This window comes from Acipenser ruthenus, chromosome 32, assembly GCF_902713425.1.
Source record: "Acipenser ruthenus chromosome 32, fAciRut3.2 maternal haplotype, whole genome shotgun sequence".
NCBI lineage: Eukaryota > Metazoa > Chordata > Actinopteri > Acipenseriformes > Acipenseridae > Acipenser > Acipenser ruthenus.
In genome coordinates, this window is record NC_081220.1 from 11,404,605 (window position 1) to 11,428,787 (window position 24,183).

General features: G+C 45.5%; 1 protein-coding gene across 1 annotated transcript; it reads right to left on the reverse strand.

Moving 5' to 3' along the window:
• Positions 1 to 4,315: 4,315 nt before the first annotated feature.
• LOC131703130 (reticulon-4 receptor-like 2) lies at positions 4,316 to 23,911 on the reverse strand. Its single transcript, XM_059005995.1, has 4 exons — positions 23,898 to 23,911; positions 6,750 to 6,972; positions 6,027 to 6,274; positions 4,316 to 5,156 (listed from the first exon to the last, which is right to left on the reverse strand). The coding sequence occupies exons 1-4, from the start codon at positions 23,909 to 23,911 to the stop codon at positions 4,316 to 4,318; spliced, it is 1,326 nt and encodes a 441-aa protein (XP_058861978.1).
• Positions 23,912 to 24,183: the final 272 nt, after the last annotated feature.

Sequence of the window (24,183 nt, forward strand, 5' to 3'; positions counted from 1 at the left end):
TGTTGGCAGGCGCTTCTGGCTGGCGCAGAAATAGGCTGCTTAATATATAAAGAACAACTGCGTGGAAACCAATCAGATAGCAAATCAACTTCTATACAATTAAACCACTCACCTGGTACTAATCACACACCACTTTACAAAGTTACCAAATGTAGTTAATTAAAAATTACTTGAAGCAGGAACTTGCCTATCTGCCTCAGTCCCCGGTTCCTGTAGACTGACCACTATTATATGCCCACCCTTAAATAGAGTTATATTTAAGAGCAAGTAGTAACTGCAGTAGAGTATTTAATTATGGATGGACCAAACTTGCAGGTCGCCACTGTCACATTTTCCAGGAAATCACGGCTAATACTGAGAAAGAAAACAGATGAGAACCTAACAGAAAACTAGTGAAAAACACTGCATTGATTACCTGAACGGGTCAAATGTAGACTACTGAATTGCTGAATTGTTGGGGGAGAGTGGCGCATCCAGCTGAGGCGCTTCATCTGAAATGCAGGGTGTGCCCTATAGCCTGGAGATCGCTGTTTCCAATCCAGACTATGCCATCACCGACAGAAACGCCGAGGGGGCGGCACACAGTTTGCCGAGTGCCACACGGGTTGGGAGGGCTTAGGTCAGCTTGGTAATCATTGTCTCAACAAGCTCCAGCGACTCCTGTGGCGAACGGTCGCCTGCGAGTTGTGGGCGGAACTGCGTTTCCTCCAACACCGCTACAGCCAGGTGCGGTTGTCTTTGCTGTTGCAGTGTGACAAGAGGAGGGTGGCTGACGGCGTTTGTTTCAGAGGATGCGCATGATGAGTCTTCGTTCTCCCGAGTCGATACGGGAAGTTGCAGCAGCGCCATAAAAAACAATTGGATATTCCAAATTGGGAGATTTTTTTTAAAAAATATTACAACAAAAAAAATAAATAGTTAAGCTTCAAAAAATCTATTTTTGACTGAGCGAGTTAAGTGTGTACGGTATCCTGACAACACAACACATTGAAAACACAGAAAAGACGCTGAGAAAAAAAAAGTTTCCTATTTCCTGTTTAACTAAGAAAATACAATAAATAAAGATTATTCTCTTACTTGTCTTCCTGCCATATCCCCTCGTTTTTTCATTTTTTCGTTTTTTTTCTGTTTGTTGTTGGGCTGCCATCTTGGTAAGAGCTTGTCAATTGTCGCATGTGAACACATTCCCTACCAAAATGTCCAGTACAGTACAGTACCGTGCTGTTAGATTAGACTGGACTGTATTGAATTAGCTGGCTCTCAGATCCCCAGTACAGTACCGTGCTGTTAGATTAGACTGGACTGTATTGAATTAGCTGGCTCTCTGATCCCCAGTACAGTACAGTGCTGTTAGATTAGACTGGACTGTATTGAATTAGCTGGCTCTCAGATCACCAGTACAGTACCGTGCTATTAGATTAGACTGGACTGTATTGAATTAGCTGGCTCTCAGATCCCCAGTACAGTACCGTGCTGTTAGATTAGACTGGACTGTATTGAATTAGCTGGCTCTCAGATCCCCAGTACAGAAGCGTGCTGTTAGATTAGACTGGACTGTATTGAATTAGCTGGCACTCAGATCACCAGTACAGTACTGTGCTGTTAGATTAGACTGGACTGTATTGCATTAGCTGGCTCTCATATCTCCAGTATAGTACAGTGCTGTTAGATTAGACTGGAATGTATTGAATTAGCTGGCTCTCAGATCCCCAGTACAGTACAGTGCTGTTAGATTAGACTGGACTGTATTGAATTAGCTGGCTCTCATATCTCCAGTACAGTACAGGGCTGTTAGATTAGACTGGACTGTATTGAATTAGCTGGCTCTCATATCTCCAGTACAGTACCGTGCTGTTAGATTAGACTGGACTGTATTGAATTTGCTGGCTCTCAGATCCCCAGTACAGTACAGTGCTGTTTTTAAAATCCATAAAATGTTGTAAATCTTAAATTCCTGAGAAATAACACTTATGAAAATGAATGAACAAAATAAACAAATAAAAATACATAAATGAAAAAAATCAATACACAACTTTATAAACAAATTCCTAAAATTACACAAATTCAGTCAATCCAACACCTTTAAAAAAAAAAAAAAGTACAAAGTAACACGGAACAGTCCATTATATTTAGTATAGGGGGTGATTGTTCTAAGGCTATTGTGCATATTATTATTATTATTATTATTATTATTATTATAGTATTATTACTAGTCCAAACTCCCTCACCCCTCTCTTTGACTGCACCTAAATGGACCAGTCCCTTAAAAAAAAAAGAAAAAAGTCATTTTCCACTGAAATTAAATAAAATACACGCAATTTCAAACTAAAAAGAAAACAGTTTCACATTGTAAAATCTGAAACACATTTTGTATATATATATATAATCTTTAAACATCTTAAAACAGTTGCAGAATATTTTGTAGGGATTTTCATAGCAATTAAGAAAGTCAAAGAGAGAGAGAGAGACATAACTGGGAAAAAAATGGCAAAATACTTTAAAAGAAGTGTAATTTGTAATTCATTATGAACAGAGCTGCACAGAGCAGGTCTATAGGAAACTCAACACTGCAGAGCTGCACAGAGCAGGTCTATAGGAAACTCAACACTGCAGAGCTGCACAGAGCAGGTTAAAAGGAAAGAGAGATCAACACTGCAGAGCTGTACAGAGCGAGTCTATAGGAAAGACAAAAATTATTTTTTTTATATAACTTTTTAGATTAGTTCCTTTTAAAACAGTGCTTTCCCTGGGTCTCTCTCAAACACTTTCAATGAGACTCCCTATCGCACAGCAGTTTCAATGAGACTCCCTACTACACAGCAATTTCAATGAGACTCCCTATCGCACAGGAGTTTCAGTAAGACTCCCTATTACAGAGCAGTTTCAATAGAACTCCCTATTGCACAACTGTTTTAATGAGACTCCCTATCACACAGCAGTTTCAATGAGACTGCCAATTGCACAGCAGTTTCAATAAGACTCCCTATCGCACAGCAGTTTCAATAAGACTCCCTATTGCACAGCAGTTTCAATGAGACTGCCAATTGCACAGCAGTTTCAATAAGACTCCCTATCACACAGCAGTTTCAATAAGACTCCCTATCGCACAGCAGTTTCAATGAGACTCCCTATTGCACAGCAGTTTCAATAAGACTTCCTATCACACAGCAGTTTCAATGAGACTCACTATCACACAGCAGTTTCAATGAGACTCCCTATTGCACAGTGTAGGAAACTCAACACTGCAGAGCTGCACAGAGCAGGTTAAAAGGAAAGAGAGATCAACACTGCAGAGCTGCACAGAGCAGGTCTATAGGAAACTCAACACTGCAGAGCTGTACAGAGCAGGTTAAAAGGAAAGAGAGATCAACACTGCAGAGCTGTACAGAGCGAGTCTATAGGAAAGACAAAATTTCATTTTTTTTATATAACTTTTTAGATTAGTTCCTTTTAAAACAGTGCTTTCCCTGGGTCTCTCTCAAACACTTTCAATGAGACTCCCTATAGCACAGGAGTTTCAGTAAGACTCCCTATTACAGAGCAGTTTCAATAGAACTCCCTATTGCACAACTGTTTTAATGAGACTCCCTATCACACAGCAGTTTTAATGAGACTCCCTATTGCACAGCAGTTTCAATAAGACTCCCTATCACACAGCAGTTTCAATGAGACTCCCTATTGCACAGCAGTTTCAATAAGACTCCCTATCACACAGCAGTTTCAATGAGACTCCCTATTGCACAGCAGTTTCAATAAGACTCCCTATTGCAAAGCAGTTTCAATAAGACTCCCTATCACACAGCAGTTTCAATAAGACTCCCTATCACACAGCAGTTTCAATAAGACTCCCTATCACACAGCAGTTTCAATAAGACTCCCTATCACACAGCAGTTTCAATAAGACTCCCTATTGCACAGCAGTTTCAATAAGACTCCCTATTGCACAGCAGTTTCAATAAGACTCCCTATCACACAGCAGTTTCAATGAGACTCCCTATCACACAGCAGTTTCAATGAGACTCCCTATCACACAACAGTTTCGATAAGACTCCCTATCACACAACACTTTCAATGAGACTCCCTATTGCACAGCAGTTTCAATAAGACTCCCTATTGCACACCAGTTTAAATAAGACTCATTATCACACAGCAGTTTTAATAAGACTCATTATCGCACAGTAGTTTCAATGAGACTCATTATCGCACAGCAGTTTCAGAGCAGAGCTGGTCTATAGGAAACTCAACACTGCTGAGCAGTAATTGAATCGTAATATCTTTTCAATATAGACTTTAAGGGGAAATTCACACATGCTCTTCACATGGTTTCAGGAAAAAGAAAGTGAAGGGTGAGAGAGAGGGAGAGGGTGAGAGTGAGGGAGAGAGAGAGGAGAAAGAGGGACGCGTCTGGACAAACGCCTCTGGATTTCCCGTTTGCTTCTTTCAAACAATCCAACTTGTAACAACGAATAGTGGAGTCTTTGTTTTCATATTTCTCCCAGTAGTCTTGCTCTTTAACTTTCGTCAATGTGGACTCAGCTTCGTAACTTTTGGTTTGACTTTTATCTGGACTGATGTAACTGTTGTCTTGCTGTTGTCCTTTCTTTCCATCCAAGCCTTTAGATTTGTCCGAATTCCCCCCGCTTGCCTTGCCCGATTTGGGGAACCACCATCTCGTTCTGGTGCTGAAGGTGTAAGTGACGCGGGCTCTCGGATAGTAAGGCATCATGGGGCAGGGAGCGAAATCGATTTCTCTCAAGAACCTCAAATCTAGACCTTTCCTCTCCTCGGGACCGGCGCAGAGGAGCTCGGAGCTGGAGATCCGGACCTGACGGAACCATTCCCAGAGAGGGCGGGCCTGGCAGGAGCAGCTCCAGGGGTTTCCGTTGAGTCTGAGGAACTGCAGGGACGAGAGATCGGAGAGGGCCGAAGCAGGGAGGTCTGTTAGGGCGTTGTTGAAGAGGAACAGGGTGGTGAGGTGACCCAGGTCCCTGAAGGCTTTGCGGTTGACCTGTCGCACTCGGTTCTCGTGGAGGAGGAGCCTGTCCAGGTTTACCAGCCCTCTGAAGACATTTTCAGACAGGACTCGGATTCGGTTGCCGTGGAGGAAGAGGTGAGTGAGATTCACCAGGTCTGAGAAGAGATTGTCCTGAGAGGGGGAGAGAGAGGGAGGGGGAAGGGGAGGGACAGAGATTGGTATTTGGCACATGAAAATTCAGTACTACCAAAAAGTTGTATGTTAAATTATGAAAATAAAATTATTTGTGTTATAGCTCTCCTGTATGTATCTGCCTCCTGTCACCCCTCCCCCCCAGGAGCAGGGTTGAGACAGACTGTATTAGATAGGATAGAGGGGGCTCTCCAGGAGCAGGATTGAGACACACTGTATTAGATAGGATAGAGGGGGCTCTCCAGGAGCAGGGTTGAGACAGACTGTATTAGATAGGATAGAGGGAGCTCTCCAGGAGCAGGATTGAGACACACTGTATTAGATAGGATAGAGGGGGCTCTCCAAGAGCAGGATTGAGACACACTGTATTAGATAGGATAGAGGGGGCTCTCCAGGAGCAGGATTGAGACACATTGTATTAGATAGGATAGAGGGGGCTCTCCAGGAGCAGGGTTGGAGACGCACTGTATTAAATAGGATAGAGGGGGCTCTCCGGGAGCAGGATTGAGACACACTGTATTAGATAGGATTGGGGGGGGGCTCCAGGAGCAGGGTTGGAGACGCACTGTATTAGATAGGATGGGGGGCTCTCCAGGAGCAGGGTTGGAGACGCACTGTATTAGATAGGATGGGGGGGATGGGGGGGGGGCTCCAGGAGCAGGGTTGGAGGCGCACTGTATTAGATAGGAGGTCTCTCTCTCTCTCTCTCTCTCTCTCTCTCTCTCTCTCTCTCTCTCTCTCTCTCTCTCTCTCTCTCTCTCTCTCTCTCTCTCTCTCTCTCTCTCTCTCTCTCTCTCTCTCTCTCTCTCTCTCTCTCTCTCTCTCTCTCTCTCTCTCTCTCTCTCTCTCCTGGATGTGTTGCAGCAGGTTGTCCTGCAGGTAAAGGAACTGCAGGCTGTAGAGTTTTTTGAAGATGTTTCCGGGCAGGGTCCCCAGCTGGCAGCGGTATATGTGCAGGCTCTGCAGCTTGTCCAGCCCCCGGAAGGAGTCAGGATGGAGGGTGCGCAGGGAGGGGTTATCCCCCAGGTCCAGCTCCTCGAGATCTCGCATGTCGCTGAAGGAATCTGGTTTGATGGAGCAGATGTTGTTGGAGTAGAGCCACAGGACCTGATGAGAGGGAGAGAGAGAGGTGGGGGAGAGAGAGGAAGATCATTTTCAAGCTCAATTTCGAGTTACAGTCAAACCTGTATTAAGAGACCTGCACTCAAGGGACAGTCAAATAGTGTCTCTTAAAAGAGGGACCCCCCCCATACATTTTCTATTTGTCTCCGACATCCTACCTTCCTGTAATTATATATGTATGTTTAAAAAACTCTGTAAAAGACTACATATATGAACAAAATAAGTACTGGAATTGAATTACATTTAGATTATTGTGTGGGCTTGCACGTTGTTGTTTCGGAGGACAAAAGCTTGAGTGCGTTTGTCTATCTCCAGCCTCTCCCAGCCGAGAAGGAGTCACTGCGGGGGAGATCGCAGCAGCAGCAGTGGTGAGGCAGACATAGTCTAAAAACAATTTATAAATTGGGGGAGAAAAGGGGGTTACAAATAATTGTGAAGTGTGAACAGGGCAAGATGGTACCTGTGTCTGGAAGCCGAAGGACTGCGCCCGCAGCTCTGTGATGCGGTTGTTTTGGAGGAACACTCTCTGGCTGTCGTAGGGAATGCCGGCCGGCACCGCCGAGAAGTTCTGAGACTGGCAGCTGACCGTCATCGGGGAGAGGTAACAGACACACAGCCTGGGGCAGGAATAGGCAGGGCTAGGGGAGCAGACTGCCAGCCAGAGCAACAGCCAGACAGACACCGAGCCTGCGTGGGGAGAGAGAGGAGAGAGTGTGAGAGAGGAGAAGGGAGGGGAGAGAGATAGACTGATAGATAAACAGAATGACAGACAAGACAGAAAGGCAGATAAACCAATATAGAGACAGATTTGAAGTCATGTCTCAATGAACATTTATTCAGTTGTCTGTCATAGATCTCTCTAAGAGTGACCCCTGACCACCAGTGACCCAATGATGTAATGTTCTCAGCACATAACAGAACTGACTGGGCAAACAGTCACTCAGAGAGAGGCTCGGAAACTTTGGTGACATTTATAGAAGAACCTGAATACTCGGAAAAACAGGAACGCCTTCTATAATTCAGGAAAGACAATGAATAGAGGAGAACACTGTCAATGTGTGTGTGTGTGTGTGTGTGTATGTGTGTCTGTGTCTCGGTGTGTTTCTATCTCAATGTGTGTGTATGTGCTCCAGTGTGTGTATGTGTGTGTGTGTGTCTCAGTGTGTTTCTCTCTCAATGTGTGTGTGTCTCAGTGTGTGTCTCTCTCAATGTGTGTGTCTCAGTGTGTGTCTCTCTCAATGTGTGTGTGTGTGTGTGTCTCAGTGTGTGTCTCTCTCAATGTGTGTGTGTGTGTCTCAATGTGTGTCTCAGTGTGTTTCTCTCTCAATGTGTGTGTGTGTCTCAGTGTGTTTCTCTCTCAATGTGTGTGTCTCAGTGTGTGTCTCTCTCAATGTGTGTGTGTGTGTGTGTCTCAGTGTGTGTCTCTCTCAATGTGTGTGTGTGTGTGTCTCAATGTGTGTCTCAGTGTGTTTCTCTCTCAATGTGTGTGTGTCTCAGTGTGTTTCTCTCTCAATATGTGTGTGTCTCAGTGTGTTTCTCTCTCAATGTGTGTGTGTCTCAGTGTGTTTCTCTCTCAATATGTGTGTGTCTCAGTGTGTTTCTCTCTCAATGTGTGTGTGTGTCTCAGTGTGTTTCTCTCTCAATGTGTGTGTCTCAGTGTGTGTCTCTCTCAATGTGTGTGTGTGTGTGTCTCAATGTGTGTCTCAGTGTGTTTCTCTCTCAATGTGTGTGTGTGTGTGTGTCTCAATGTGTGTCTCAGTGTGTTTCTCTCTCAATGTGTGTGTCTCAATGTGTGTCTCAGTGTGTTTCTCTCTCAATGTGTGTGTGTGTCTCAGTGTGTTTCTCTCTCAATGTGTGTGTGTGTCTCAGTGTGTTTCTCTCTCAATATGTGTGTGTCTCAGTGTGTTTCTCTCTCAATGTGTGTGTGTGTCTCAGTGTGTTTCTCAATATGTGTGTGTCTCAGTGTGTGTCTCTCTCAATGTGTGTGTGTGTGTGTCTCTCTCAATGTGTGTGTGTGTCTCAGTGTGTTTCTCTCTCAATGTGTGTGTGTGTGTGTCTCTCTCAATATGTGTGTGTCTCAGTGTGTGTCTCTCTCAATGTGTGTGTGTGTGTGTGTGTGTGTGTGTGTGTTTCTCTCTCAATGTGTGTGTGTGTCTGTGGCAAAGTGGCTGGTAAGGGGAACAGGTGTAGCGGTGATGCGATGCAGGAGTGACAGGCAGACAACGGTAATTTTGTGAATAAGTGTTTATTGTGCTGTTTCCAGGTCTGGCGACCGTCAAATAATAAATCCCCGGCAGTACACAACAATGTGTAAAGCACGGGGAGCGTGAATAATCCCACACAGTCCTGAACAGAAAAACAAAGGCACGGTCATCAGTCCTGGGTGAATTCAAACATGCAGGTGCTCTGTGCAGTGGTGCTCCGGATAGTGCTTTTGTGGCGACAGCTCCGGAGGTGTGCTTTAACTGTCTAGTAGTGCGACAAAAAGACAGACAATTATAGACAGACAGAAATAACACACAACACGTAACACTTAATTCTTTTTATATTTCTGAGAGCTCCTCTCTCAGTCCTTCTCTCCTCACGTTTAACCCAAACGAAGGAAAAGAACAGCGTTACCCTGGCCCCTATATGTAATCCCGCATGATATCTAGGTAAACGGTTGCAGCTGCCTTATTACTTGCAGCTGCCCCTCATTTACCTGTCAAATCAATACGGTCTTACAACAGAGTCTCGCTTCCTTCCAGGCTGACCCACTTCCCGGTCCCGGAAACGAACTGTCAGGCCAGCCCTTCCAGATACTTCTCCTCCCGTTCTTTAGCGCCCTCACAGATCGGGAGGTAGATTTATCACCAGAACTCATTGTATTTCTGTCACATATCCCACCGCTCAGAGTGGAGCCGAAGGAACACTCGGCTGAATCTACCTTTCCCATTGCTCCCCCCTCCCGGGAAAAATAATCCGCATTTTGGTGGTCTTTCCCCGCACGGTGTACCATATGGTACATGAAGGGCTGCAATGCCAGATACCACCGAGTTATCCGGGCATTGCTGTCCTTCATTGTGCTTAACCACTTGAGTGGGGTGTGGTCTGTGACAAGATCAAATGAGTGTCCCAGCAGGTAGTATCGTAAAGAGTGAGTAGCCCATTTAATGGCCAAACACTCTTTTTCGACTATGGAATAGTTACGTTCCCGAGGTAACATTTTTTTGCTCAGGTACAATATCGGGTGTTCTACTCCAGCTACTTTTTGGGACAAGACTGCACCCAAACCTACATCCGAGGCGTCGGTGTGGAGGATGAATCTCTTGGTGAAATCTGGGGTAATAAGAGTGGGGGCCTGGCAAAGTTTACGCTTAATCGTATCAAACGCCCCCTGACACTCAGCTGACCATTTAATTAAATTTGGAGCACTCTTTTTGGTGAGGTCGACTAACGGGTTAACCACTGTGGCGTACTCGGGGATGAAGCGGCGGTAATAACCGGCTAAGCCCAGTAGTGACCTCACCTGAGTCTTGATTTTGGGGATCGCTGCATCAACCAAAGCCTGGATTTTGGTGACCACAGGTTTCACCCTTCTATTTCCCATTACAAATCCCAAATATTGAGTCTCTATTTTGGCAAACGCACATTTTCTCAAGTTAGCTGTCAGCCGGGCTGCTCTTAGAGACTGAAGAACGGCTGCAAGCCTAGCCAAATGCTCTCGCCAGGTGGAGCTGTAAATCACCACATCATCAATATACGCTGCTGCATATTCATGATGTGGGCGTAAAACCTGGTCCATCAGTCTCTGAAAGGCAGCGGGCGCACCATGTAGCCCAAATGGCATGGTTTTAAAGTGGAACAGCCCTTCTGGTGTTGAAAATGCAGTTTTCTCTCTGGAGCTGCGGGTTAAAGGGATTTGCCAGTATCCCTTCTTCAGGTCCAGAGTGGAAATAAACCTCGCTTTTCCCAGTCTGTCTAAAAGCTCGTCGACCCGAGGCATGGGATACGCATCGAACTTAGCAATAGCGTTCACCTTTCTGAAATCCACGCAGAAGCGGTTGGTGCCGTCTTTCTTAGCCACTATGACAATGGGGCTGCACCACTCGCTCCTGGAAGGTTCAATTACCCCAAGCTCGAGCATATCCCATACCTCTTTGCGCACGCCACTTCGTCGACTTTCCGGGATCCGGTACGGTCTCTCTCGCACTGTGACACCTGGTGGAGAGATAATGTCATATTCAACTAAGTTTGTTCTGCCGAGGCACGTCAGAAAAAACATCGCTGAACTCTTCAATAAGCTTACGCAGCTCTCTTTGCTGATCCGGAACCAACTGTTCCCCCATCGAAATCGCTCTTGTGCTCGGGGTCTCTGGAGAGGGGCCTAAATCATCCTCCATATTGCCTGGGGCTATAAATAAGACCTCCCTTGCCTGCCAGGGCTTTAACAAATTAACATGGTAAATTTCACGTTCATTCCGGCGATCGGGCTGTCTAATTTCATAATTTACTTTCCCTATAGCCCGAATCACCTCATACGGCCCCTGCCATTTAGCACACAGTTTTGATTCTGATGAGGGAAGTAGCAACATTACCTTGTCCCCTGGTCGAAAGGTTCGAATTCGTGCATTTTTGTTGTAATGCTGCTGCTGTCGGTGCTGAGCCGATCTGAGGTTGTCTCGGGCCAAACGACCGACCAAATCCAGGCGATCTCTTAGTAGGAGCACATACTTCACTACATTTTTAGACGAGCCTTTGTGCTCCTCCCACCCCTCTCTCAGCAGGTCGAGAATGCCACGAGGCTGCCGGCCGTACAGGAGCTCAAAGGGGGAGAACCCCGTGGAACTCTGCGGCACTTCTCTCACCGCAAAAAGGAGGTAGGGAAGAAGCGATGCCCAATGTTTCTGCTCTTGTGTTACAAATCGCCTCAGCATCGACTTTAAGGTCTGATTAAAACGTTCAACCAGACCGTCCGATTGTGGATGACGTATTTTCAATATTTTGTACACCTGCTGTAACGTATTTGACAGAAAATTGGTTCCGTGATCGGTCAAAATCTCCTTGGGGATCACTACTCTAGCCATAATCTGCACTAACTTGGTGGCTATTGCAGCGGCACTAGTGGACCTCAATGGAACTGCCTCTGGGTATCGCGTTGCATAATCCACCACCACTAATATATGCGTATACCCGGAGTCAGAAGGTAGCAAAGGGCCCACTATGTCCATTGCAATGCGTTCAAAAGGAGTGGAAATAATCGGCAGTGGGACCAAAGGGGCAGGGGCAGCACCTCTACCCCAGCTGGGGGCCAACCTTGGTCTCCATGGGGGGGAGGCAAGGGGGCCCAATGGGGTCGGTGTTCTAGGAGGTCTGGGTCCCTGGAACGCGGGGGGGTGGTGGTGGTGGTGTTGGAGGAGAGGGAGGGAGAGGTCGGCTGCTCCGAAGGGCAGGGGCCGACAGGATCCCGATCCGGGCAGAAGTCAGGGAGTCCTCGAAGTCTTCAGCCAATTTGACCGCCTCCTCCAGGGTGTCGGGATTGTGGCGCCGTATCCACGCCTGGGTTTCGGCGCCGACCACATGGCAAAATTGCTCTACCACAATGGCTTCCCCCATCTGCTGGGCGGTCTTCTTCCCGGGGGTCAGCCAATGCACCATGTAGTCGCACAACCGCTCTGCAACCACCCTGGGGCGTGTCTCAAGGGCTCTCCGGTACTCCCTAAACCGAGCCCGGTGGGTCTCTGTGGTGATGTTCAGCCGGCGGAGGATAGCCTGCTTGACCAGGTCATACTCGGTGGCGTGATGGTCGCTCATGGCTTGGTAGGCTGCCTGAGCCTACCCAATCAGACAGGGTCCCAACTGGCTGGCCCAGAACTCCCGCAGCCAAGCCGCCGCGGTAGCCAGCCGCTCGAACGCCACCTTCGGGGGCGACATCAGCGGTGTTGTGGTAGGGGTCGTTGCTGCGGCAATGGCCAGCCCTACCCGTTCAATGAGCGCCGTGTAGCGCTCCTCCCTCCTCCTCTCCTCTGCGCTGCGTCTGCTCTCCAGCGCCTGCAGCAGCTCCGCCAGTGCGTTGCGATCCATGATCCCGGATCTGACACCAAGTGTGGCAAAGTGGCTGGTAAGGGGAACAGGTGTAGCGGTGATGCGATGCAGGAGTGACAGGCAGACAACGGTAATTTTGTGAATAAGTGTTTATTGTGCTGTTTCCAGGTCTGGCGACCGTCAAATAATAAATCCCCGGCAGTACACAACAATGTGTAAAGCACGGGGAGCGTGAATAATCCCACACAGTCCTGAACAGAAAAACAAAGGCACGGTCATCAGTCCTGGGTGAATTCAAACGTGCAGGTGCTCTGTGCAGTGGTGCTCCGGATAGTGCTTTTGTGGCGACAGCTCCGGAGGTGTGCTTTAACTGTCTAATAGTGCGACAAAAAGACAGACAATTATAGACAGACAGAAATAACACACAACACGTAACACTTATTCCCTTTTTATATTTCTGAGAGCTCCTCTCTCAGTCCTTCTCTCCTCATGTTTAACCCAAATGAAGGAAAAGAACAGCGTTACCCTGGCCCCTATATGATATCTAGGTAAACGGTTGCAGCTGCCTTATTACTTGCAGCTGCCCCTCGTTTACCTGTCAAATCAATACGGTCTTACAACAGAGTCTTGCTTCCTTCCAGGCTGACCCACTTCCCGGTCCCGGAAACGAACTGTCAGGCCAGCCCTTCCAGATACTTCTCCTCCCGTTCTTTAACGCCCTCACAGGTCGGGAGGAAGATTTATCACCAGAACTCATTGTATTTCTGTCACAGTGCCTCAGTGTGTTTCTCTCTCAATATGTGTGTGTGTGTGTGTGTGTGTCCCAATGTGTGTCTCAGTGTGTTTCTCTCTCAATGTGTGTGTGTGTGTGTGTGTGTGTGTGTGTCAATGTGTGTCTCAGTGTGTTTCTCTCTCAATGTGTGTGTGTGTCTCAGTGTGTTTCTCTCTCAATATGTGTGTGTCTCAGTGTGTTTCTCTTGCAATGTGTGTGTGTTCCAGTGAGTGTATGTCTCTCAATGTGTGTGTGTCTCAGTGTGTGTCTCTCTCAATGTGTGTGTGTGTGTGTGTGTGCTCCATTGTGCATATGTGTGTTTCTCTCTCAATGTGTGTGTGTGAAAGCCTGAACACATTTCACTCCAGATTAGCACTCTCACACAGCAGCACATCAGCAGCACGGTGGAAATGACTTCATCAGGAACAAGAATCTGCTTTATTTATGGTGGATCTGTTGATCTACAAATCTGATTATAATATTTTATTATCTTTAACAATAATAGGGGACTCCCGAGTGGTGCATCCTGTAAAGGCACACCCTGGAGTGCAGAATGCACTGTTTCGAATCCGGGCCTATGCCATCGCCAGCTGTGGCCATGAGCTCCTAGTAGGTACCTAGGGGATTCCTAGAGGATTTCCAAGGGGCTCCCAGGGACAGTGCACAATTAGCAGAGTGCCACCCAGGCAGGGGGGCTCAAGTCAGCTGGGTAATCACGGTCTCACCGCACACCAGTGACTGCTGTGGGTGGCCAGACGCCCGCCTGCCTGCCTGCCTGCCTGCCTGTGAGCCGGCTGTGTTACACTGGGCTTGCAGTGTGAAAGAAAGAAACAAAAAAACAAAGAAAGAAGAAAGTGGACAGCTTGACTTGACAGCTTGAGTGCGCTTGTCTGTCTCCAGCCTCTCCCAGCCGAGGAGGCTTCACTGCGGGGGTGGGGGGTGGGGTGTGGGGGGGGGAGGTGGGGAGGTGGGGTGGGGGGTTGTAGAATCAGTGAGACAGGGGCTGTCTTAAAAACAATTGGGCATTCCAAATTGGGGAGAAATCACGGGGTAAAAATAATTGACGATTTTTAAGTTTTTAAGACAGCCGCTGTCAGTGAGACAGGGGCTGTCTTAAAAACAATTGGGCATTCCAAATTGGGGAGAAATCACGGGGTAAAAATAATTGACGATTCCAAAAAAAAAAGAAACTAAACTTTGATATGCTTTGATGTTAACATTTGAGGGGGTGACTGCTTGAAAAGGCATCTGTGACGGGGGACTGCCTCGTCTTTATGAACGTGGGTGGGACTGGCAGGGAGGGGGTTAAATTCCTCCGTGCCAGGAAAACATGTGGTAATGTGGCTGGAGCCCTAATTGAATAATCAGCAATTATTGATTAATTGGGCTCCAGCCACAGGGGATAAAAGCCAGGGGAGAGGCCCTGGCTAGGGGGAGTGTTCTAGAAGAAGAAACAAGACTGGTTTGTGTGTGCTGTTTTTCTGTTTGTTTGTTTTTGAATCCAGTGAAGGCAACGCCCAGCCTGGAAACCTTTATTTTTGTAAGTTTTGCTTTTTTTGTTTTGTGTTTATTTTATGTTTAAAACCTTTTTGTTTGGCCCTTGTGCTGGTTTATTTTGTATTTTTGTTTATTAAAAACTTTATTTTTGAATGTTTAAACTGTTTCTGAGTCTCAACCTCGGTCATTTCCTGTCACAGCATCCCTCAGACAAACGGTTATAAACTTCTATCTATCTTTCAGTCTCCAGAATTCCAGTGATTAATTTGTTGATTCATTCATTAGTTCATCCCTTTACACTTCCAAACGAGTCACTCGTTCTCGCTTTCCCTCTTGCTGTTCTTTCTCTCACTTCCTTTTCCTCCCTCCCTCTCCCTCCCACTCTCTCATTAGTTTGTTTAATTTATTTATTTACACATTCATTCACAATTTGAGTGATTCACTATTGCCCTGCAAGCTGTTTGAAAACCAGAATGATTGGTTTACATCATAGACACGCAGAGACACAGGTGCACATTCTAAAACACGCACACAGTGACACATGCACAGAGAAATACGCACACTGACACACAGAGAGACATGAACACGCGTACACACAGGGAAACACACACACACTCACTGAGACACGAACACACACAAACACACACACACACACAGAGGGTATACAACTTAATAATTAGCTTGTCAGCTCGTAACCTGCTGATGAAGCCCTATGGCATAAACTTCAGTTAAAAAAGACTATGCCAGTTTCAATAAGACTCCCTATTGCACAGCAGTTTTAATGAGACTCCCTATTTCACAGCAGTTTCAATGAGATTCCCTATTGCACAGCAGTTTCAGTAAGACTCCCTATTGCACAGCAGTTTCAATGAGACTCCCTATCACACAGCAGTTTCAATGAGACTCCCTATTGCACAGCAGTTTCAATAAGACTCCCTATTGCACAGTAGTTTCAATGAGACTCCACATTGCACAGCAGTTTCAATGAGACTCCTATGGCACAGCAGATTATATGAGACTCCTATGGCACAGCAGTTTCAATGAGACTCCCTCCTATGGCAAAACTTCAGTAAAAAAAGACTCTGCCAGTTTCAATGAGACTCCTATGGCACAGCATACATTCTACTGTTTAGCAGACTCTGATATTGTATTTCTTAGCAGACACCCGTATCCAGGGTGACTTACAATTGTGATATTATTATTTACATACAATTACCCATTTATACAGTTGGGTTTTTTAATGGAGCAATCTACGTAAAGTACCTGCTTGCTCAAGGGTACAGCAGCAGTGTGTGTGTCCCCACCTGGGACTGAACCCACACAAGAGCCTCCGGTCAAGAGTACAGAGCCCCCCTGACCACTACTCCACACTGCTGCTCCAGATATTGATTGAGACATCTGAAATATCTTTATAATACACAGCAGCAGATACTGATATTGATTGAGCATGTCTGAAATCTCTTTATAATACACAGCAGCAGATACTGATATGGATTGAGCATGTCTGAAATCTATTTATAATACACAGCAGCAGACCCTGATATTGATTAAGCATGTCTGAAATCTCTTTATAATACACAGCAGCAGACCCTGATATTGATTGAGCATGTCTGAAATATCTTTATAATACACAGCAGCAGATACTGATATTGATTGAGCATGTCTGAAATCTCTTTATAATACACAGCAGCAGACCCTGATATTGATTGAGCATGTCTGAAATCACTTTATAATACACAGCAGCAGACCCTGATATTGATTGAGCATGTCTGAAATATCTTTATAATACACAGCAGCAGACCCTGATATTGATTGAGCATGTCTGAAATCTCTTTATAATACACAGCAGCAGACCCTGATATTGATTGAGCATGTCTGAAATCTCTTTATAATACACAGCAGCAGACCCTGATATTGATTGAGCATGTCTGAAATCTCTTTATAATACACAGCAGCAGACCCTGATATTCATTGAGCATGTCTGAAATTTCTTTATAATACACAGCAGCAGACCCTGATATGGATTGAGCATGTCTGACATTTCTATCAAACGGAAAAACGACTAAAAATAAGGAATACTAAAAGACCATGTTCGCAAACTCAAAACAAGCGATACAAAGAAATACATACATAGACCAACCCCGTATATTTAATAATATAATATAGATTTTGTTGAATATATATGTGAATGATCAAATATATAACATTTCAAAGTACATAAATGAATATTTGAAAAGAGATAAAAATAAATAAACAAACGAAGTCTATCTGCTCATTTATGTTATAAGTTGCTCCTCACTGCGTGTTAAACTTAACAAAGACTTAAAATAATGACAATAAATAAATAAATAAAACACATCATTGTCAATGTAAATCCATACTGCTATAAGATTCAGTATTTATTTTTACTTACCTTTGAAATTTCGAGTACGGGAACCGCTTCGTAAATTCGACCGAGTCCCCATTTCTACTCTGTGCCGGGTGTATTCGTGTGCGGCGCTGCTGCTGCTATCTCTCCGCTGGAGTCTGGTGCTCTCTTTCGGCTCGACTGCGCCTATTATAGAGGGCAACTGCCTACGAAGCACTTGGGGGCTGCGACGGGAAACCCACACGGGCCAAGCCGGGGCATTGTGCGCTAAAGGCGGGGGACAAAACCCGGCACTGTGCCCGCTGACGGAGCTCAGAAGCGAGGGAGGGAGTGGGGAGGAGACTCCGAGGAGGTCTATAAAAAGTTCAATTTCTCTGCTAAATATCAAAAGAAAAGAGGAAGGGATGAATGAAGAAAGGATGAAAAGAAGACGTCTGCGTCAATTTTTAATGCTATTCCAAATTAATACGGATCTTATTTTTTTTTTTACTTTGAAGGTTATGCGCTCTAAGACACGGCTCACACCGCCGTTCACTCGCAGACTGACAGGCGCTCCGATACGGCAGGAAAGTTATAGGGGAGCCGCTGCAGGATTGAGGCTCTCTTTAGGACCATGGGTTAACAACTCCTGCACTAGATGGATGGACAGACAGACAGCTAGCAAGTACTTTACCTCCTAGATTGTTCCAGTAAAAACCCAACTGTATAAAAGGGTGGCAGAATTTGTATACATTTGTGATTCTTGAAATGTGTATTATTATTATTATTTTATGTAGGCTGTGTGTGACAACTGTAAAATAAATAATAGTCTACTAATGTAAAAATAATGTGATATCGTCATCTCAACACTTAATGTGTCATGAGTATATCTTGTTATTTTCCTTGTATAACACTGTACAACTGCTGCCTCTGTGTGTGTGTGTGTGTGTGTGTGTGTGTGTGTGTGTGTGTGTGTGTGTGTGTTTTGTACTGGTAATAGACAGGACTGTTTCTAGCCTTTTGGGGGCCCTAAGCAGGATTTGGTTTGAACCCCCCCCCCCCCAATTAGCCCACTCCACTTGGCACGACATCAAAGCAACATAGGCTTAAGACTACTGTCTTTCTTGAAACGTTTGTATGAGCACACATATGTACGAGCAAACATACAATGTACAAATAAACATTTAGATTTTTACTGAGGCAAAAAAAAAAAAGTTGAACAAACCTCTTGCAGATCCTGTTCATGTTACAAAGGTAAAAGTTATCATCTTACAAAGCCTGGAGACTGTTCATGTAAACTGCAAAGCAATATTAAGTCTCTTGGATGGTGATGTTAATGTTAAAATTTGATGACCCATATTATTTCAAAGATTAAAACGAATTGTCTCCCAGCAAAACCACAGCAACCTACAATGACCATATTCACACTGTCAGAAATATGTGATTTTAAAAGGACAAGAATATAACATCACTATTAATAAGTAGATGGGTTCATACCTTTATTGACTTGCATTTGGTTCACTGCTACTTAAGTTGCCTTACACTGCTGGGACTGGTAACTGCTGCTGATCGGTAAGACTGGTGCTGATACTGCTGGGACTGGTGCTGACACTGGGACTGGTGCTGACACTGTGACTCGTGCTTTGAACGAGTTTAGCACAGTTTCTCTCTCAATTCTAATATTCTTTTGTCTGTATAAGTCGATGATAGGAAGTAGTACAGTACTTCAGGTGGGGGAAACCGGTCGCAGAGGTCCCGGTGCTGCCTGGCGCACAGGCCGGGTTGCTATACATGCAAATACACAGCCACTATGCTGTAATAAAACGCTATGCTATGGCAGGTAGGGGGATACTTGGACGAGCTGACTGTCCAGTTAAAGTGACAAGAAAAAAACAAACAAACATACAGCTAGCTATCCCGGTTTAGCTACACATTTAATGTCACCATAAAAACAGGTAATTGTATTTTTGCTCTGCTGGCATCAAAACATTCTACATGAAAAAAGGCTTTATCAAAACGTATTGCAGCTAAACATCACATTGCGCAGGGGAAAAACAACAATATAAATGACAAATTCACTTAACATTGATTCTTACCAAGAGTTGGCTTCTTACAATACCTTTCTCATGTTGTTTTTCTTCCTCTGTTTTTTTTTTCTTTTTACGCTTCTTCGCGCCAGATTGGTACATTCTTGATCTTTTTTCAGTCATAATTTGTTCGCAATCCTCAAAGAAGCCACCGGAGGCAGATATCACCGTGTAACAATAATTTTTTTTTTTTTGGTTCCTGTGTAGTAAGTGTTATTTCCTAATTGCTTATGCCTCAAAAGTATAGAAAATGGCTATTATTCCCCACAAACTTTGCTTTTGTGACCAGGACAGTGATATTTTGAAATGTACCTATTTTCCAGAACATTCCAGATAGATTCAGTGCTGAGTAAACTTGGAGTAACTTCTAGAACTTTCTAGAACTTTCCAGTAATATAAATAGTAGTAGCTCTCTGCTTTCCTGTCCAACCACTCTCTGCTTGACCCTCTCCAATCTGGCTTCCGCTCTGCTCACTCTACTGAAACCGCCCTCCTGTCTGTCACCAACTCACTTAAATGTGCCCGAGCTGCCTCTCTCTCCTCTGTCCTAATTCTCCTCGACCTCTCTGCTGCCTTTGACACTGTTGATCACTCTATTCTACTATCATCTCTTGCTGACCTGGGGATCTCTGGCACTGCTCTGGCCTGGTTCTCCTCCTACCTCTCCAACCGCACTTACCAGGTAACCTGACATGGAGCAACCTCCACACCTCACCCTCTCTTAACTGGAGTCCCCCAAGGGTCAGTCTTGGGTCCTCTCCTGTACTCTCTCTACACCCGCTCCCTGGGCCCCCTCATCGCATCCTATGGTTTCTCATACCATTTATATGCTGATGATGCTCAGATTTTCCTCTCCTTTCCCACCTCTGACTCCACCATCTCCTCCCGTATCTCTACCTGTCTGTCTGCTATTTCCTCCTGGATGCACTCGCATCACCTCAAACTCAACCTCTCTAAATCTGACCTCCTTTTCTTTCCCTCCTCCTCCCCCTCCTCTGATCTCTCTATCTCTATTCCTCTGGAATCTACCACACTCTCTCCCTCTTCCTCAGCTAAGAACCTTGGAGTCACCCTGGACCCCTGCCTCTCTTATTCCCAGCACATCTCCACTCTGGCACGTACTTGCCGATTCTTCCTGAGCAACATCCGAAGAATCCGACCCTTCCTCACCAACTATGCTACCCAGCTCCTGGTCCAGGCCCTGGTACTCTCCCGCCTAGACTACTGCAACTCCCTCCTGGCTGGCCTCCCTGCGTCCGCCACCCGTCCGCTCCAGCTCATCCAGAACTCTGCTGCCCGCCTAGTGTTCTCTCTGCCTTGCTTCGCCCACGCTACTCCACTACTCCGCTCGCTCCACTGGCTCCCGATCACCGCTCGCATCCAGTTCAAGACTCTTGTACTAGCTTACAGATGCCTTGACCAGTCTGCACCCAGCTACCTCCAGACCCTCATCTCTCCCTACACCCCCACTCGACCTCTCCGCTCCGCCTGCACTAGAAGACTAGCTCTACCACCGCTACGCTCCCCTGCCTCCAAAGCCCGCTCCTTCTCCACCCTTGCTCCGCACTGGTGGAATGACCTTCCTACAGATGTCAGGACTGCCCAGTCCCTGACCACATTCCGGCGCCTCCTTAAGACTCACCTCTTCAAAGAGCACCTGTAGAACTCCTCTGTTTGTATCCTGAGACACTATCACCCTTCATGTAAATGTGCTTTATTTTGCTCTTATCTGCCCCTATTTTACTGCATTTAATCTTGTACTTCAGAATACTGTAATCTGCCAAGTTTTTAACCTGTAGTACTTTGTATTTAATCACATCCTGATGTAACTATCACTATTTAATCATATCCTGATGTAACTATCACTATTACCTGCTGTATTATTGAATTGTGGTTTGTCAAACTTGTACTTTACTTGAACAAAAGTTATTGTATTTCTTGCTCTTATTGTATTACTTGTATTGTAACGCTTGAAATGTTTTTGCTTACGATTGTAAGTCGCCCTGGATAAGGGCGTCTGCTAAGAAATAAATAATAATAATAATAATAAATACAGGGGCCTTAAGCCCACCAGTTCAGTTTAGTTCCAGCTGCCTAAGTGGATACATATCTGCATATTTCTGAGATGGCATCAAGAGGCTGCAAGCATCCGTCAGACGCATTTTGCTATGTCTGCGGCCAATTTATCAAGACAAGAGCGAACAAGTACTCCGTGGAATCATCTGCTAAGATGTGTGAGGCCTACAAGGCATATTTCGGCATGCCTGTCGGGGATCAAGACAAACTCTGGGCACCTCATTACACCTGCGAGCACTCCAAAAAAACTCTGGAAGGTAAGATGGACAATTGTTGCTCGGAATTTTATGTTATAAAATTTGTTAAAATTTTTAAAATTGTAAAAGTTTTTAATTTTAAAATGTTTTACAATTTTCAATGTTATTGAATAAATATATCATATATGAAAAATGTTGCGAGAATCTCTTACACATTAGTCATGGGTGAAATAAATGTATTTTTGTAGGATGGTACAGAGGGGAAAAGAGAGCCATGAAGTTCGCTATCCCAAGAATTTGGCGGGAACCCACTGACCACTCAAGCAACTGCTACTTCTGCATGGTGGACCCTTCCAAATGTCGGACTGGCAAGAATGCATCTGCTATCACGTATCCGGACCTTCCTTCATCCATCGCCCCGGTGACACACTGCCATGAGCTCCCCGTACCCACTCCTCCGGAGAGAGAGCAGCCGTCTTTAGAAGTAAAGAGAAGGGTCTCAGGTACCTTCAAGACTTCTTCCCTAAGCTGTCTGAGGCAAAGGTCAAAGCCGGTGTCTTCGTCGGACCACAGATAAAGAAGATCCTGGAGTGCAATTATATTCTGGAGGCGAGCGCTTCCACCAGGATATAATGGACTTTGAACGCCGCTACCAAGGACAGTATAACGAGAATATGATGGGAGACTACATCTGGGGGCTGATTCGTGAAAGTGATTTACAGTATAATCGTAAATCTCGAAAAACTACTCGCTTCTAAATCTTTTGTAGTCATTTTTGTATTACTTTAGTATAAATACATGTTAATTTGGATTCATATGTTGTTTTTTTCTGACTTATGTGAACCAAAAGACACAAATTCGTCCGTTTTCTCATTGGAAAAAGGTAAATTTCAAAATATCACTGTCCTGGTCACAAAAGCAAAGTTTGTGGGGAATAGTAGCCATTTTCTATACTTTTGAGGCATAAGCAATTAGGAAATAACACCTACTACCCTGGAACAAAAATTGTGTTACATAGTGATTGTTAGAAAGTCTTTGATTTACGGTTAAATGCTGCCCTCTAGTGTTCATGAATGTTATATTGTTCTCTTTATACACGTCATCTTAGTGAGACAGTTTCCTTATGAGTCAGCTTAGAAAGTCGGTTTTTCTGTATTGTCATAGATGGCTGAGAGTCAGCAAGCCCTTTCTTACGAATAATTCATCTATCTGTGCATCAGTGCCTAAATACCACAGATACTAGCATTACCCAGATACTAGTATAACACAGATACTAGTATAACACGGATAATATCATCTCCTCATTGGTGATTATAAACACGGATTGTTTACTTGATGCACGTTCTGAATAAACCCACACGTTCTGGAATTACCTGTCTCCCCGTGTCTACTCATCTGACCGTGAGCCTATCCTTAGGCATCTGTTCAACTTCACCAAAAGAACTAGTCTAGCCTGAAGAGGTCCCTGTCCTCTGTTACATGGTCCTTCGAGCCGGAGCTTACTGAACAGACTGACCTAAGGATAAAATGGATAACAAGCAAAACGCTGATGGACCTAATCCTGTCACCCACGGCGCCAGTGCAGACAGCATGGATATCTCCAGTGCTGTGAACCCAGTTAACCCATTAACTACCAGCCTACCTTATCCTGCTGTTGCCACCACCACCGTAGTGGACACCCCGACTGTCTGTACAGTGACAATATCCCAACCACTGGGCCCAACCATCAGTACAGGCAGCCAACCATCAGTGCGTGCCCGTATCCACCGGGAGAGACAAATTCCGCAATACCTTTCAGACTATGACATGGGATACCACCCGTCACGGGCACCCTCCACCACACAACATGCCCGAGCACCACAGAGCGAGTCAAGCACCCAAAGCAGATCACGCTCATGCCAGAGCAGAAAGTTTGATATCGCATCTCAGCGAAGCAGCCGTATCACACAGCTCAGCTCACGCACCGCACGCAGCCATGCCTCAAGCACATCACTCAGGGATTCACAGTCAGCCATTCTCCGGGAAGAACAAAAACGAGCCGAACTGGAAGAGCTGAAATGTCAGATAGCTGAGGACAACAGGGCTGATGAACAATACAGACAACTAGATTATCAAGCCCGTGAGGCCCTCCGACAGAGAGAAATGATTACACAACAACTGTTGAGACAACGGCGCCTCAGGAAGGTAGAAAGACAACTAGAAGAAGCTCAGATGATTACATCATTCATCAAAGAAAATGAACAAAGTGAGGGCATCACGTCACTTTCAGGTGATGCCTGTGCAGAACAGCTTACCATTACTTCAGTGAGCAACACTGCAATGCCTCCTACAGGCCCCCAGCAGACCAAGACTGGTTCTAATGCCCAACAGAGCACTCTGAATGCTGAGGCAACGCCCTACCCTCCAGCCAGTCAGCCCAAGGCTGTAGGCCTATCACTGCAATGGGACTGCACCACAGACAGTTCTGCGGTCGCCCAGCCTTCCCAACCTATCCAAAGTCCAATATGGCAAGCACCCACCACCACAGGGACTGACCCGGGCCACAATGTGCTACCTACGGGATCAGTACCTATTTACCTAGTCAATCAGGCTTCTCCAGCCAACTTACCACCTGCTGTCCATGACACAGTCTCATCGTTTATACCTGGAGCAGCTAACCTACAACAGCCTCACCCTGTCAATACGCCTCTTCACCCCTCAGTAGGAGAAACACCCTGTTCATCGGTAGCCTACCAGGCATTACCAGCAGCATCACCATACATGCAACCTATGTATCCACCTGGGGTACTTCCTGCACCAAACCTGATGGACCTGCTAATTGCCTCCTCACATGGTATACCAAAGCCTACCCTTCCCTACTTCGAGAATGGTAAAGAGAGTGACTTTGCCCTCCT